The 17,073-nt window shown below is 38.6% G+C and overlaps 2 protein-coding genes across 2 annotated transcripts; both read right to left on the bottom strand.

Moving 5' to 3' along the window:
* Positions 1-220: 220 nt before the first annotated feature.
* Positions 221-6,799, bottom strand: LOC311297422 (putative coiled-coil domain-containing protein 195; the record flags this gene model as incomplete). Its single annotated transcript, XM_084419670.1, has 4 exons — positions 221-423; positions 638-732; positions 815-1,046; positions 6,565-6,799. 4 exons carry the CDS (start codon positions 6,797-6,799, stop codon positions 221-223), a joined length of 765 nt encoding a protein of 254 aa, XP_084275796.1.
* A 4,598-nt stretch (positions 6,800-11,397) lies between these two features.
* LOC311297248 (claudin-4-like) lies at positions 11,398-15,080 on the bottom strand. The gene has a single exon (XM_084419465.1). It carries the CDS (start codon positions 15,044-15,046, stop codon positions 14,405-14,407), a length of 642 nt encoding a protein of 213 aa, XP_084275591.1. The 5' UTR covers positions 15,047-15,080; the 3' UTR covers positions 11,398-14,404.
* Between the last annotated feature and the right edge of the window lie 1,993 nt (positions 15,081-17,073).

Raw genomic sequence — 17,073 nt, 5'->3', positions numbered from 1 at the left:
TCACTAATAATAATAATAATAATAAAGTGTAAACCTTCCTTTGGCTTCATTCTCTTTCATGTAGCAAATGAGTCACAGCTTTAATATATTTTAGTATGAAGATTGCATGCACAAGTTTTTAGTTAAACATGTTTAGAAGTAAACTATGTTATGTTACAATTAGGCAAGCTAAGATTTCAGGTAGAAATAAAAACAAAATGACTCAAACAAGTAGCGTTCGTCATTCAAAGCGCTCTGCACTAACAATTTCAGCAAACTCGTAGTAGTGGGCAGGAAGTGCATGTCTCCAGTGGCACTTCACACGATCAGACTGTGTGTACAGACACCTGATCCAAACGCCACAACGAGATTGCCAGGTCTTCTTCAGACGAGACCATGAGATGACTTGAGTTTCTTTAGCTGGATTCATTTGAGAAACCAAATCTGTAACAGGAGTCAAAGTGTTGAGGTCAGGTGTAGGTATTAATTCACCACAAGACTCACCTACAACGTCTTAAATGAGTTAGGACAGAGTTTGACCACATTACTGAACCTCCTCTTTGTCAGATTCACAAACATTCCTTTCACAGGCGTTTCTGTATTTCCTGCTATTAGTTTGGGCCTCACGAGTCCGTTTCAGCTATTGTTTTGAGTTCACAGGTGCTCCTTTCAGGCTGGTGCTCGGCCAGTACAGGTCGATTGGTATAAATATCATCCACAGGCAACAGGAAAGTTACCGTCTTGACTTTGGCTCTAAAATGTTAAATAAAATGATTAGCATACAAATTAGTAAATCAATATTTCAAACAAAGCTACTCACTAAAGCCTAACTCACCTGTTTTTGTTGACAAACTCCTGAAGGGAATGCCTGTTGGTTAATTTCTCTATGTCTGGTTTTGAATAGGCAATAGAAGGAAGTCCAAGTGAGCCATCATGTAATTTTGTCCATTTATTGTTGTTTACAGTCTCCTCATATAGCCTTGGCTTGTGCAAAATCTCATTCTTTCGAGAGCCGTTCATGAAATTTGAGGATATGGAGTATCTCCGCACGGTCATAATAATGTTTTCTATAGAAAGAAATCAGAAAAGCATGTACATGATATTTTTGATCAATTATAACCAATACTTGACTAAAAATACATTACTTGTTTGGAAAGAGATAATGTATTAACTTCTGTATCATTCTCTGTATCATTTTCATCAATACATTAGTCATGAATGATAGCTCTGGCCCTTGACTGTCCAACCCTGTTCAACCCTGTTCAACCACACCTCAAAAGTCTGCAGGATTACTTGAAAATTACAGGTTGGTGTTTTTGATTAGGTTCAGGGTGCGTCTCAATCAGACGGGAGAAATACTGAAATCCGTACTTCTCCCGTCTCAGGGGAAAATGAGGGAATAATGCACGACCATTCAATGCAAATGAGTGAAGTGTCCCTTTAAAAGGGAACATCGATGCTTCCTGGTTTTCACGGTGCATTGTGGGACTTTTTTAGGCAGTGAACGTTTCAGTACACTGGAAGCATCTTGCAATTAAGACCTTAAAATGACGACTCCCCGATCAGTCCCCTGACTACTGAACTAGGGAGCTGATTGAGACGCACCCTGAACCTAATCAAAAACACCAACCTGTAATTTTCAAGTAATCCTGAAGACTTTTGAGGTGTGGTTGAACAGGGTTGGGTGTGTACAGGGTTGGGTGTGTTGAGGTGTGGTTGAACGTTGCAGTTCCTGCTTATGATGTAAAAATTGTCATTTTGCGTCATTCTAAGTCCTATATCTTTGTAGAGGGGTTGAGACTACAAACACTCGTTCCTCATTTTTCCAGGGGGTGGGACCCACTCACGCTACAGACCTATTACAGATCAGTGGGTGGGACTTCACTTGCAGAAACTAAAAGCAATATCCGCCATCTTGTTTGGAAGCTAAGCAAACAGGCGCTGTGGAGCCAGATGTGAAGTTACGACAATGGAGGAAGGTAATGATATCGAAGAAGAGGATTTCGAAAGTCTGATGCTCGAATCAGATGTTCGTGGCTACCTTTACAAGCCGCAATATAGCGAAGAGCAGCTGAGGCTGATGGAGGAACAGGAGGCAGAAGACCTGCCTGTCACGGACGAGGATCCCAGACTGGCTCGAGCTGGGGCGGACTGGTGGTGTCTTTGCTCTCATTGTGTCTCACTCCGTCTGCTGTACAGAATTTCAACGATGCCAATTTCTCCTGGACAAAATCTCTGAATCAGACGAGGACACGGACATTTGTGTTGTGAACTGGATTAGTGGGAGTGGCTTGCAGCGCTGTGCAATATGGTGCATTGTGGGAGTTGTTGTCTTCCATACAAATGCGCCCTAAAGTTACTTTCTGTCTTTCCTCAGTCAAGAAGGCACCAAATTCGAAATTTATGTTACATTTCGACTACATATATGACCCACTTTCAATAAAGATTAATGTTTCCACGGGTGAAATGCTCCTTTAAACAAAAGGGTTAAACTTTAGCTTCTGAAGTGCGAAACATAATCATGTGAGCCAACACAAAACACATCATGACATGCAAAAGATTTTTCCTGATGGTGAGGTGGGCAGCTGGGGGATTTTTGCTTGGTAAGGTATAGAGTAAATGAATGAGGTAAGGGACATGTGATTGTTTGAAAGGATCCAGCACGGGGCTTCACATAGCATGTCAAAGATTTTTGGGCTGCGTTTACATCCAGATGTCAGACGTCCGTCGAAAAAAAAAATATTGTTACCCCAGCACACTCCAAAGAGATCCCAGAAATCAGGGTTTAATGGCATAACTTTGAAGGCTGACATGATGTCAATTTTAGCTAACCAGGCTCTGTGACCAATGGATTTAATTAGCTGAATCGCCTGGTCTATGGTGTGATAGTTCAAAGAGAACTCGGACAGAGGATTGAGGCTATTGATGCTTGGGACGAAGCAGTCGTGAGGAGTGGAGAGATTGATAAATATGCACTTTTTTCCTGAAAACGTTCTTGTTGCTATTTCAATGGGGTTAATGCGGTAGACGTCGAATGGGATGGGGGATCGACTGGGCCGATCATAAAGTTAGAATCCACCTCCTTTGCAAGGAGGGAGTCTACAGTGTCTGGATCGGTCAGTGCAGATTGTTAATTATTACAAACGAAAGTTGCATCTGGTAGGCTTTCTAACCCGGAATCAAAACCTTTTTGTAAACCAGAAAGTGCTTGTCGGGATGTTTTTTTAGCTCATGTGCTAAGCGAGGGATATTAACAGGAGAAGAGTGGTATTTTGTTTTTTGTCTTTATTGTTTTTTGCTGAAGATTTGTACATGGTACAGACCCGCCACAAAAATGACAAACACGCAAAAAACGGCATCTTTGTCTGAAACAATGCAAACCATTGCAATTGTTACTGACCTGGCGATTTGAATTAGAAGAAAAACGTCCTTTTTGTTTTCCAAAAAAGAGAGAGCGATACATGACTGTGGCATGTATGAGGTGGATTTAACATCAATGAAGGATGGCTGAGAATTTGAGGGGTTTTGAATTTGAGGGCAAGAATGGAACTGATGATCGATTGACCTACAGATGGCACATGAAATATTGCGGCACCCCAGGAAAACCAGGGTCTACCAATATGGGCATTGATTCCAATGCGTGACTCTCATTGCACATTTTGCAGAAAATTATTTGTGGTAAGTTTAGAAATGACTGCCACTGAATGACAATTCATGCAAAAAATTCAAGTCAGCGATGATGGATAGGTAATTGTTCAGTTCGTTTCATCTGTTTGGAAAGACTGAACAGATTACCTCAGAATATTTTGCGAAAACTGGTACAAGGAGAGGATGCGATTTGAATTAGATGGTGAATCTTTGAGGGTAACAGAAAATTCAGCACAGTCCAGGGAGCGAAGGCAATCTTTTTGCGGAATGAGGCGGTTCCTGTTTGCAAAGGAAACTTCACGCTGGAGACCACTCCGGGGATGGTTGGAAAGGAAGCAGGAGGGAAATTGGAATGGTGTTCCAAATTGTTGGTGGAAGTATGGGGCTTGTCACAGGTAAAGAGCTGTACTTTATATTTGTCAATGGGATGACGCAATGTCTGCTGCTTATATAGTACGCTCGTAATGATGATTGACGGGACTGAATGTTTTAGGCTCCTCCCAGACCTACGTTTGGAACTTCATTTAAAAAACAAACCGTTGTATAATTATGTTTCAGCATAAACATACATAGCTAGACAGGTAATGAACAAAATGTAGCAAACATTTATTATTAATTTACAAATGGAATGTTGCAGGGATATGTAACAATCAAAGTATTTATCATAATGTACTTTTAAATAACAACCAAATAATGTCAGAAAGACATATGTGCTGCAGTTGTTCATAAATATAGCAGTAGTGACGTTGTACAATGAGGACGTTGCCAATGTCGCCAGAAATAGAGCCATCAGTGTCCCAATGTGTAGTGAGTCAAGGTCCATACCAGTGTCTGAATTTTTGTACACAATATACTGATTCACAAGCTAGGGAGCTGAATGAGATTCACCCTAGGCCAGAGCAGCCCACCCCTGCCTTAGGGTCTACTATGGTTTCATATGCACAATGCATATATATACACACATTATGGCATGCCGTTCAGGAAATTATTGTATTTATAATATGAAGTTTGAATATATGGAATGAAACTCTGAATATATGAAATGAAACTTTGGGTAACACTTTATTTTGATGGTCACTTTTGAACATTCTGTTGACTATAAGTAACTTTGCAACTACATGTCAACGAACTCTCATTAGAGTATTAGTGTACTGTCTGCTTAATATCTGATAACTCTTTATTGTGATGGTCCTCCAACAGACACTCTACTGACTATAAGTAACTTTTCAACTACATGTCAACTTATTCTAACCCTACCAGTCTACTAATACTCTACTAATACTCTAATGAGAGTTAGTAGACATGTACCCAGCTAACAATTTTTGGTTCCCATAACGTTAGTTTTTGGTACCCAGAAAATTCTCAGAATGTTACTGTAGTTTATGGTTCCCAGAACGTTATTTTTTATGGTAACCACCCAGCAACGTTCTGGGAACGTTATTTTATTGTTACATAAAAATAAAACCAAAAAATAACGTTCCCCTAACGTAAGTATTTGGTTCCCAAAAAAATAACCAAAAAATAACATTAGGGGAACGTTCTGTGTTAACTGGGTAGGTGCAATGTTACTTCTAGACAGCAGAATGTGTTAAAGGGACCATCAAAATAAAGTGAAACCGAACTTTGAATATATGGAATGAAACTCCGAATATATGGAATGAAACTCCGAATATATGGAATGAAACTCTGAATATATGGAATGGGACTCTGAATACATGGAATGAAATGCTGAATATATGGAATGAAACTCTAAATATATGGAATGGAACTTGAATATATAGAATGGAACTAGCAAAGTATAGCAGCAATCCTAAGTAATGATGAGCTACAGTAATGCATGTACGGGGAAAAATACTTTAAAATACTTTATTCATTGCAGTTCTACTAATGAAGAAATTCATTCACTATTTCATCACGGAAGACTGAAACATCACAGACCTGGAAGTTCCTGCTTATCAGGCAAACATAAATACAGAAAGAAACATGCATTCCACCTCACAGGGAGCACCCACAGAATTATTATGCATAATGATGCAGAATGTTTTCAGCAACATTTTGATGAACACAATTACTCATAATCATTATTAATGTTGCAATAATTAAAATATGATCCTCAAGATGATGGGATGTAGACTCCAAACTGTCAGTGATGTTTGGAGTTTGACCAGCTTTTTCAAAAAAAGTTTTCTAGTTCAACAAAGTATTGGAACATTTCTGGGAATGGCATTTTTAAAGTCACGAAATTCAGAAGTCATGGAATATCACTCTGATAACAAGGATATATCTATAAATTATTCATTAAGTACTGTCAAATGTGCACTTTCATTCCATACGTTTCATTCCATATATTCAAGTTTCATTCCATATATTCAAGTTTCATTCCATATATTCAAGTTTCATTCCATATATTTAGTTTCATTCCATATATTCAAGTTTCATTCCATATATTCAAGTTTCATTCCATATATTCAAGTTTCATTCCATATATTTAGTTCATTCCATATATTCAAGTTTCATTCCATGTATTCAGAGTTGCATTCCATATATTCAGAGTTTCATTCCATATATTCAGAGTTTCATTCCATTTATTCAGAGTTCCAGTCCATATATTCAGAGTTATATTCCATATCCTCAAATTTCATATTATAAATACAATCATTTCCTGAATGTTATGCCATAATATATATATATATATATATATATATATATATATATATATATATATAGTTCAATGTAAATATAAATTAAGGTCATATCTAAGTTAACTAGTTTTATTTCAAAACTATTTTATTGTTGGTCAAAAGTATGATTTAATCACCTATGAGTAAGCCTTGTTTAGTCAGCCTTACGTTTTTACAGTCAAGCTACTTATTTGCATTCGTCAGAATTAAGATGTGGCACATGCTTATTAAAGTTTGAGTAGCACCAGATATTTACCTTTGAACTGTCCTTCAAGTTGTGGAGCAGACACGTTCCGTCTCAGGTTGGCGTGGGTCAAGCTTTCCTGTGACCCGTCCTTCTGCTGAGTAGATAATGCACATGGCTTCACTGAGTCCGAAGCCGATGTTGGTCGGCCGAGCTGCCCACGGAGTGTTTGGTTTTCGCTCTCTAGCTTTCTGATCTCATTCTGCATTTCTGAGATCACCTTCACCAAGCTCCGTCCACTCTCCATGCTTCCAGACTATCCGTCTCACCTGCCGCGGCTGCCCATTCGAGTGCAGAATAAAGAGTCCTATTTCCACTCCCTTATATTGGACCTCTCCCACAGTGCCTTTCAATCTCAGTCCAAATCTTGTCCCGGGGAGATTATGTCGCCTTTCACCACTTATACAGCTGAAAGCGTTCAGGTGTTTGGCCTTTTGGGCCTCGGTACAATGTTTTATTAATCACAGACAGAGTGTTGAGTTTCGTTTGTTGACTCTGCCTGGAATAGTGCACATAGAGGAAAAATACTTATACAGATAAACAAAATAGACATGGAACACTTGGCTATAAGAACATCCTGATTAAATTTCTTTCTCTGAGAGGACAAAGGCAATTAATTTGTCATCAGACAGAGATGAAGATCTGCGATAGATTCAGTGGTAACTGATGCGCCTCCCTAGGAGCTTAAAAAATTCATCAGGTCAGTCAACAAGTAGCAACAAATCTAGGATGGAAAAGTTACCCAAAAGCATGTCCTTATTACATGTCCCCTTTACGTCTTTCTGAAGAGTAGAGGTAACAATTGCCATTTGAATGTTGATTTAACAAAAAAATATTTTGATGGTCTTAATAATTATATTCTCGTTTTCCATACATGCTGGTGTCGTCGTATATGATCCTTTTCACTGGTCACGTCAAAAGATGTCTTCCATTTGTTGTTAAAGGTTACAGTAGTGTTATGCATATATATTTTGTGGCTGTATCATTTAGAACAACCATTGTATTTATGCATTTATTAGAACTAAAGCAGTCACCACCTAAACATGTTGATTCATTCAGTTTGTTTATTTACGTGTCTCTTCTTCATATACATTCTTACTCATTCTGTTCTCAGTGCTAAGATAGATAATTTATTACTCTACTTTCAAGGCAGGAGTACTTCCTATAATTAATATGGTCCAAGTCTGCATTCAAGTATATTTGGGATTTATTGCTATTGAAATAAGTTTTCAATTATTTTATATTTCATGTTGAGACTTGCCAATATTAATACAAATATAATAAAAAAATATTTAGCAACAGAAATTATAGACGTAAACATGTTGTATTTGTCTGAAAAGAGAGGAAGAGGTGATCAATAGAAACCAACCTCAACCATGGCTAATTACCGGTAATTAGCACCCTTAAAGAAATTGTGTGTTATTCATACACAATTATCCAGTGTTATTATGAGGTCCAATGAATATGCATTTGGCAAAGCAGCATAAAACAGAGGTTAAAGATATTGCCCTTTAGTTATAGCACAAGCATAAAAATAAAGAATACTGTGTTTGAGTCTAACAAAGAATTCATTCTAACGAATACACATCAAATAAAAGGTTGCAAAGGAACATACAATGGGGAAAATTACAGAAAATTGCCCTAATATACATAAGCACAAAATGGCTAAGATCAGTATGCAGTTGTTGCTGCTTTAATGTTTTTTTTTGTTTTTTTTTTTCACACTACTGTGATCACAATTTAATCAAAGACAGCATACGGAAAATTACCACATTTGACAAACAAGACATGCTATACTTATTTCTCTTTTCTTTTTGCACATAAGTAAATGTTGGGTTTCCATGTTTAATGGGGACTTTCCATAGACATAATGGTATTTATACTTTACAAACTGTATATTCTCTCCCCTAACTTCTATCCCCTAAACCTACCCATCACAGAAAACTTTCTGCATTTTTACATTTTCAAAAAAACTTCACTTAGTATAATTTATAAGTGGTTTTCCTCATGGGTGATCAAAACATTTTCCCACAGGGACAAGGATTTCGTATATATTGCCATCTTTGTGGGGACATTTTATTCCCATAATGTAAAACTCACTCACACACACAATATTGAATACCAAAACACTATGTTGTTAACAAGAGATATCTGATTCTCTAGTGTGAATGCTAGATTCTGAATCTTGCATGAGGCTGTCTGTGTGGGAGAGAAACCCTATCACCCAAACACTAGCCTTGCTATCCATGGCTTGAAAATTGTGTCAGTGTGTGTGTGCATGGTTGTGATGACAACAGCAGATTATTGTGAGGCAACCATTGTAAATACATTATATAAATGTCCTATACAAAATCTTTCTCCAACCAAATGTAGTGTGACATTTTATTTTGACTTAGACCAACAGATCAAAAGTTTGAATATATATATATATATATATATTCAAACTTTTGATCTGTTGGTCTACTGAAAATATAAACCAGTTGATTCATTTATTTTTTATTTTTTAGTAGGCCTAAAACTAGAGAAGAAGGTAAAACAATAACATCAATAATATAACTAACTTGTAAACAACTCTGTAAAATACAATTAAACATATTATACAAAAGGACGATATATATGTACACAAGTATTTCATCTCATGTGTATTATACATAATAAATGGCATGAAAGGTGACAACATGTATTTTATCACCAGATGTGAACTTTAGGCCTCCTGGTGAAATCACAAAAACATTGCAATAAATAAAAATATCTAAAAGGGTCATGAATTGAGAAATCAAATTTTCCCTGATATTTGACACTTTTATGTGTTTTTTTTTTTACAGAAGAAAACTCTTTCTAGGCTCTGCCCCGGTACACTTTGTGTTATTTTTTCACATTTTCATGGACACCACAATGATTTCCCTTGTGTGGTAATATTTTTCCTTGTAATTAATTATGTATGGTTTGCAAAAATGTCAACTGCTGCGTCTGTGTAGATGAGAGAAGCAAAGTGTATGTGCGTTGTGCACACACTACATAGATTATGGCCAAGCATGCACCCTTAAAATAGCTTCTGAACGCGCCACTGAAATTGTTTTCTGAAACTGCAAAATAGCACCAGGGAACATTTGTGCCGGAACACGCCTCCTCTTTTCGCTGAACCGCCCCCGGGAGTGCAAGTTCATTCCCTAATTTACGGAAGTGCGTCTGTGGAGTGAAAAGTCTGCTGTGTGTCAGGTGCAAAATAGGAATGATACATGCGTCGGTGTACAAAGTCAATTGCGCTGGGTGCAAGATATGGCCCTAAATGTAGTTACAATAAACTAATTCGTACAACTGTATCAGATGACTATTCTTCTGTTGCGCGGAGCTGAGTAAGAACTGATGACAGCACGGCTTGATCTTTGGTTGACCAATCAGCGGAAAAGGGCGTTTTATTCCTGCGCATGTAGAGATCGAATATTCAAGCTGGAATGGAGAAATAAACCTTGGGAGAAACCAGACTCAGTCGCTCAGTTTTCCTCTGGCCAACGAACGAACAGTGTATGTTTATGATTCAGGCTGCATTACAGGTCAGAAGTCAGATTGGATTGGAACAATCAGAATATTATCCAGTTCCATCTGGTTGAAGATCGGAGTCATGCTGGTATGGAGACGGGTTTGTTGAGGATCAGTGCCGATGGCTGTCGTGTCGGTGAGGCCTTCACAGGGGAGATAACTGTTAACTTAAATTGTATTTGTCACAACCGAGACGTATAAAGCATAATACACATAAATGTTTCACAGTTGGCAAATGTTTCATCTACGTAGCAAGCAGTGGCGGCTGCTGGTCTTTCAAAGAGGGGAAGCTCATTTTCGGCCTATATCATAAAAATTATTCATTTATTTATACGTAAATTCTACGTTCCTTTTCAAGAAAATGCTCTGTGAAAAATGAATGTAATAATGTAATAAAGGTATAAATAATAATATAATAAAGTATAATAATAATGCTACTAATAATAAAAAAATTTTTTTAATTATTTTAATAATTATTTTTTAATTATTACTAATAATAATAATAATAATATAAAAAAATATAATAAGTAATAATATAATAAAGGTATAAATGTATAATTGTGTGAAATGTATTATAAAAATTGGCTAGCAATTTGGACAAGCAAATACCAAGAAATAGGTTGCAGCAGTTTGTCTTTGAAAAATCCGCGATGGCACTGAGCTCGAACAGCTTCAACATCAGCGACTTTTTATTGTATGAAATCGCTGTCAATCAAAAGGAGACGCAGCCTTTCGACAAACCCTCCAATCATCACGCGGAAGCCCGGAGTCCAGGCCAGCCCACTCCCTGTTCACCCCCAGAGAAGCTGAGCTTCCATGGGCGGGACATAATCGCAGCATTTATCCAATGACCGTCTAAAGCGCTGAAAAAAACTGTTCGAAGCAGCCCCATTGAAGTCAATGGAAGCTGGGCTTCAACAGGGAAATGCACTGTGACGCTACGGGAATGTATGAGAAGGAAATCGAGTCAGCCGACCTGCTGTATGTAACTGATTCTGAACGAACTCGTCTTTGAGATGAACGTTTTCTAACGCATTTTTAGTCAATAAAATGTTAATACAATAGTACATATTTGACCATTCATTTTTTGACATTATAGGGGAAGCCGAGCTTTCCTTGCAGTCTTAAAGAAATCGCCACTGGTAGAAAGGTAGCACTACCTTTCCGTAGTGTCTATGTTTAAACGCTAATATAATGTTATAATTACTCAAAAATACATAATCAAATATAAATAAAGATGATTAATTACCCTACTCTTGCAGACTGGATTATCCTCTGGCTTGGAAAAAATGACCAAAACTGAGGTAAAACTCAAACAGGTAGGTTTATTTGCAGATATGGCGGGGACACAATGCATAAGTGATGATGATACTTGAGATTGTTAGCAGATGAGATCTAATTTTTTATTGTTAACTTTGAGTCTTTGTCTTACAGCAGTATATTGAGATAGTCAGGAACATACAGCAAGTAAGTAGCAAGGTGAGTAGCCTGTAGCATCAGACAAGGTCAGACCATGACTGAGGGTGTGTGTGCTCTATATAGTGCTGGTAATGAGGACTAGATGAGTTCCAGCTGTGCATGGTTAGGCACCAGGGAGGAAAAGCAGTATGTGACATTACTCCACGGTGAAGCCGAGGGAACATTGAGCCAAGGTCGAGTCTATGGGTCCGATGGTTGAGGTGAAATCCAGGGCTCGGAGGCAAGAGGTGGAGCTGAGGGATCCACACACCAAGGGTAGCATGGAGGAACCACTGGACGAGGCGAGGGGCTGAAGGGAGACAGCGGAGGCGAGGCCAAAGAACTGGCAGCGGAGGAGGGAGAGGGAGGCCGGGCGGGACCATCCAAGATAAAGGAGACTTGGGGCTGGGCAATGGAGACTTGGAACTGGGTTTAACCAGGAGCTGGTTAACGACTTGGAGCTGGGCTTGACCACCCACAACTTGGATGACTCGTCGCCAGTGTCAACAAAGACAACTTGGGACTGGAAGAGACCAACAGTGGTGACAATGGCTGGAATGTAGAGGGGAATCAGGGTATCAAGGAGATCACATGAGGAGGTACAGACTTCAAAGGCATGAGGATGAGTGGAGCTCTGCTCCACGATGTCAAACCCCCAGCACTCCCTCAGGGTCAGACTTGGCAGGCTTCGGCTCTGGGTCTGCGGTGGGCTCTGGCTTGTGGTTTATGCTCATGGCGAGTACAGATTCGGGCACTGGAACGAACACTGGTTCTGGCTCGAGCTCCAGGACTGACATTGGGGCTGATACACACACCTGGACAGACTTGGCAGGTTCTGGCTCTGGGTTTGTGGTGGGCTTGTGCTTGTGGTCCTTGGTGGGCTTTGGCACTTGGTCTGGGTCGTGGCGGGCGTGAGGAGCGAGGATAGGGAGAGGAGAAGATCTTCAGGGGAGTGACAGAAAAATCCTACTGTGCTCATCTTGTTGGGTCTGACCTTCTGTCACACTCAGTCTTGGACACCTTGGTATTTTAGGTGTAGGTTTGATGTTTTCTGATATGGGATCAGACTCTGGCTCAAACATGTATGGCTAAATTTCACTGGTTGCCATTTTTCAACATCGGACGTTTTCAAAACAATTCTACATGTGTAATTTGATGTAATAAAAACTTGCTGAAATTATAAGTGGACCTCAACGAACATTCTACATTTAAAAAAAAAAAAAACAACGGCCATGAACAGGCAATAGTAAATCACCAGACTGATATGAACATATATAAAAATAATAAACCATGCTCAAACAACAGGCTACATGACACGGACGATACAACCTTTTAACCTTTCAACCTTTCAGAAACAGCAGAGGCGAAAAGGATTGCAAAGAAAATAGATGAGATCAGAGATAGGTAGAAGTAAACAGCCCAACATGGCCTTTGACAACTCTGGTGCGAATTCCAAAAATACATGGCACACATGTATAGATAAATGTTCCACCATATTAACACTGACATAGACTATGATTTTCAAGGTATATGTGAACAGAGGTCTCAAATGCAGAGAGTTCATGAACAGAGTTTATCAGAACACTTTAGGAAAAGATCCTCCAAAGTGAAGTGACACACGTGGGAAAAAAATGTAAAGGATAGTATGGGAGCTAGAGCTGTCCGTACAACCATCGTACATCCATTAAACAAATATAAGTTTGGGAAGGAGGGCTAGAGTGTTTATTAATAGACTAAGATTGGGGCATTGTGCATTTAATAATAGGCTGACAATGGTTGGAAAGCCTCCATGTGTGGAGAAGCAGAAACTGTGTGCCACAAAATGGAATGTGTCATCCATCGTACGGAAAGAAATCTCATGTATTCAGAATTATTGGAATCTGGAGTTACAAATTATTCATTCAAATCAATTCTTAGTACTAAGAACTATGAGACACTAAAAATTATGATTTCACTTTATTTTGATGGTCCCTTTAACACATTCTGTTGACTATAAGTAATGTCGCACCTTCATGTCTACTAACTCTCATTAGAGTATTAGTAGACTGGTAGGGTTAGGGTTAGAATGTAGAAGACATGTTAGAAGTTGAGATGTAGTTGCAAAGTTACTTATAGTCAGTAGAGTGTCTGTTGAGGACCATCCCAATAAAGTGATAGCAGATATTAAGCAGACAGTCTATTAATACTCTAATGAGAGTTAGTTGACATGTAGTTGCAGAGTTACTTATAGTCAACAGAACGTCAAAAGGGACCATGAAAATAAAGTGTTACCAAAGTTGTTATAATCGAATTGGACTTTATATAAGGATATAACCTATAAAGCATAGTTCCTCAGATGAACTGAGGAGGGCAGCAATAAGCCTCTAATGAGTCTAGTCTGCTGCAAATATCATCAGAAGAAGAAGAAGAATGTTTACATGAAAGAAAGAGATAGAGAGAGATTCCCCCCAAACAAATTGGTTACACTTTTGTTACAGTGTAATTATATATTTAAGTACTGAGTAATATTAATTAACTACATGTACTTACTATAGGGTAGGATTAGGATTTGGTTGAGGGTTAGTTGCATGTAATTATGCATAATTTACTGTTATTACTATGGTAAGTACATGTAACGTGTAACAAGGACACTGTAAAATAAAGTGTTACCAAAATGTTAATGAATCGACCAATTTTGTGTAGATCTGATCACAGGGTGATCATAAATAAGAAGAAATAAAATTCAAAATGTCAGTTGTCAAACACTGAATCATCAACCAGAGCAGAGTTGTCTTTGTCTAACATTAAATATAAAACCAACAAGTGTTCACAAGTTCTTAGATACACAGTATACTAATTCAGTCCGTTAATAAAGTCATCCGGTAAGGGGGCTTTGTATAAATGTAGTACTATGAATGGTGTGGAGTGGATACTGAACCCCTGGCTCTGAAGTTTGCGCTTGTCTTTCATCCTGTCTCTGCTTCTGGACTGCTCTACAGCAAATAATGCTTAGCACTCCTCCACCCACCTCAAGCAACACTATTCCCATCCAGCCAGTGAAGATCGCAGCTCCCCTTTCCAGTGTTAATAAGACATTGGCATTCGAAGCTGTTAAATGTGTAGTCCAGGAGATCACCACCAGTAAAGGCAGTCCGCTTACAATAAACGATGGCCCGGAGGCAGCTTTAAACAATATATTCTTAGGATAACGTATCCACCCAATACCGTAAACTGCCATGGCAATAGATCCAATTCCTATAGATATGATGACGAGGATTTTCCAGGTGGTAAAATGTTCCGTCAGAGACAGCAGAGACTGATAGAAGGTGCAGTGAAGTCTGCCAGTTGTGTGGTGTTGCCAGTTTAACCACACTCCATCCCAGTACAATGGAAGTGTTGTTGTTGTGTTCTCCACCGTTCCACTTACTTTCCACATTGGTAGAAATCTGGTAAGGATAGTGCAAAACCAGCCTGCACTAGCCAGCCCGAAACTAGCAAATTCAATTTTTATATCCATGTCTGTGTTGATTCAGGACCGTGGAGCAGAACTGTTTTCCATATCACGGAAACCAGCTGTACTGCATTCCAGCTGTGGGCGGAGAGACACACTGTGGTTGAAACGTGGAGGATTCTTTTGTGTTTTTGCCATGGTTTCATAACAGATCCCTCTATTTCCTCTCATGATGAGACATGAATAGGGAGCTATGGAGATTGTATGCTTACACATCAATACTGACAAGGTTTAGTTCTCTAGTGCAAAACAACTGCAGAACCTTACTAATAAAAGTGTTGGTCAAAAACTTTTTAGGAAAATGTTGTCCATGAAAAAGTCTGTGGTGTTCGGTAGCTAACAAAACATAGGCATAGGATGGCGGAGGGGGAGAACAGGGATGGTTGTACCACAGGTCAGTTGGAACACTTCCAATTACTCCAATCAGGAACAAGTTACAAATCACCTATATCACTTCATCTGATCAACTTATATCTTTTTGGAGTACTGTGAATTTGGACATACTTCTTTTGTCACGTACTGTTTTTCGCATACTATATAGTAGGGAAGTATGCGATTTTGGATGCAGTTAGCAGATTTTAGAGTGGAAAATCTCATTTTGAGGTAAGAAAGTAACTTTTTTACTTCATTTATTTTTGTGATGACAATGTCTGCTTTAAAACTCATCAAAGTTAAATAGTTTTTTGTGTCTGTGTTGATATTTTTGTCTTAATGTGGACGTATGTTGGATGTATCCATCGGATGTATCCTTCACAGCCTTAAATCACCCACAATCCTTTGCACATATTAAAATTCCCTGGACAAGGAAGTACACAGCATCAGTAGGATGCAGACTTCTGTTTGAGAAGCACCAAACATGCACAGCATTCTCTCTCTTCTCTCCTCTTACTTTGCACATATATCTAAGTCAAGAAGCTTGAGTGCTCTCTAGTGGTGCATTAATGTAATGACATCACATTTTTTCCTGCAAGTTGCTAGTGCTAATGTTTTTGCTGTTAGCTTGTTCATGGCTACAAGACTCTGGGTTAGTTGTAACGTCAATTAAACATGTTACAACCTACCCCAAGCACATTTTTTGTAGTATTTAAATGTTTTCTTTGAATTTTAGTATGCCTAGGTCTTGGAACAGAAGGAGTAATGTAAAATACCACGGAGAGTCTGTAAGATCTGTGGCAAAATTGTATGGCATTTGCCATGTATCCTTGTACGGATTCTGTAAAAAAGAAAGAAATGTTGAAAGAGAAGGAATCAAGGGACATTGGAAATATTGACATTTTTGTGTTCACAATAAAATGTTATGGCCAATTACTATGACTAACACACACACACACACACACACACACACACACACAAATTATGTTGAAAAGTCAGTGTGGGATAAAAAGCTGTCATAATCCATTATCACCCTGGTGGATATCATGATGTTACAGTACATCTCACCCTAGGGTAGGCCTATGTTACAACTAACCCGGACTATGGGGTGAATTGTAACATTTCACTCCTTGTGTTTGAAACTAAACCATGCTTTTTTTTTGGTTATGCTGGAAAGATGCAAAGAACAGCTACATTTAAAGCTACAATAGGTCTACACTATCACACTAAACTGCATTTGAGTTTGTTGATAGTTATAATGTTATTCTATGTGTTAATTTGTTTGCTATAATGAGACAAGCAGTAAGCTAGATCAACATTAGAATAACATACTGATCATATTCTAACATTTCATCATGTTTAGCTATATAACATTGATTAGTTTTATGAACATTTGCTCACCTGTCTAATAAAGTGCATGCAGGAGTGGCGTCTTTGTCAAGTCGAAGTTAGTCACAGACGTGAAGCTCTCGGCATCTCGAAAACACCATGCTGATATTGATCCTTGTTTTAGTTCTCCTTTAGTCCTAAAGTCTGCTTGCCATGGTCCATTATGTTTAAACGAAACAACAACAGCGTGAGCGTGCCGCTAGACGTTACGCACTATGGCGGATATTACATCATTGACAGGCGACAAGTGAACAGGGACCAGCCATTATTTA

The sequence above is a fragment of the Rutilus rutilus genome, assembly GCF_951802725.1.
Source record: "Rutilus rutilus genome assembly, chromosome: 9".
Classification (NCBI taxonomy): Eukaryota; Metazoa; Chordata; class Actinopteri; order Cypriniformes; family Leuciscidae; genus Rutilus; species Rutilus rutilus.
This window is presented reverse-complemented; position numbering and strand designations above follow the sequence as displayed.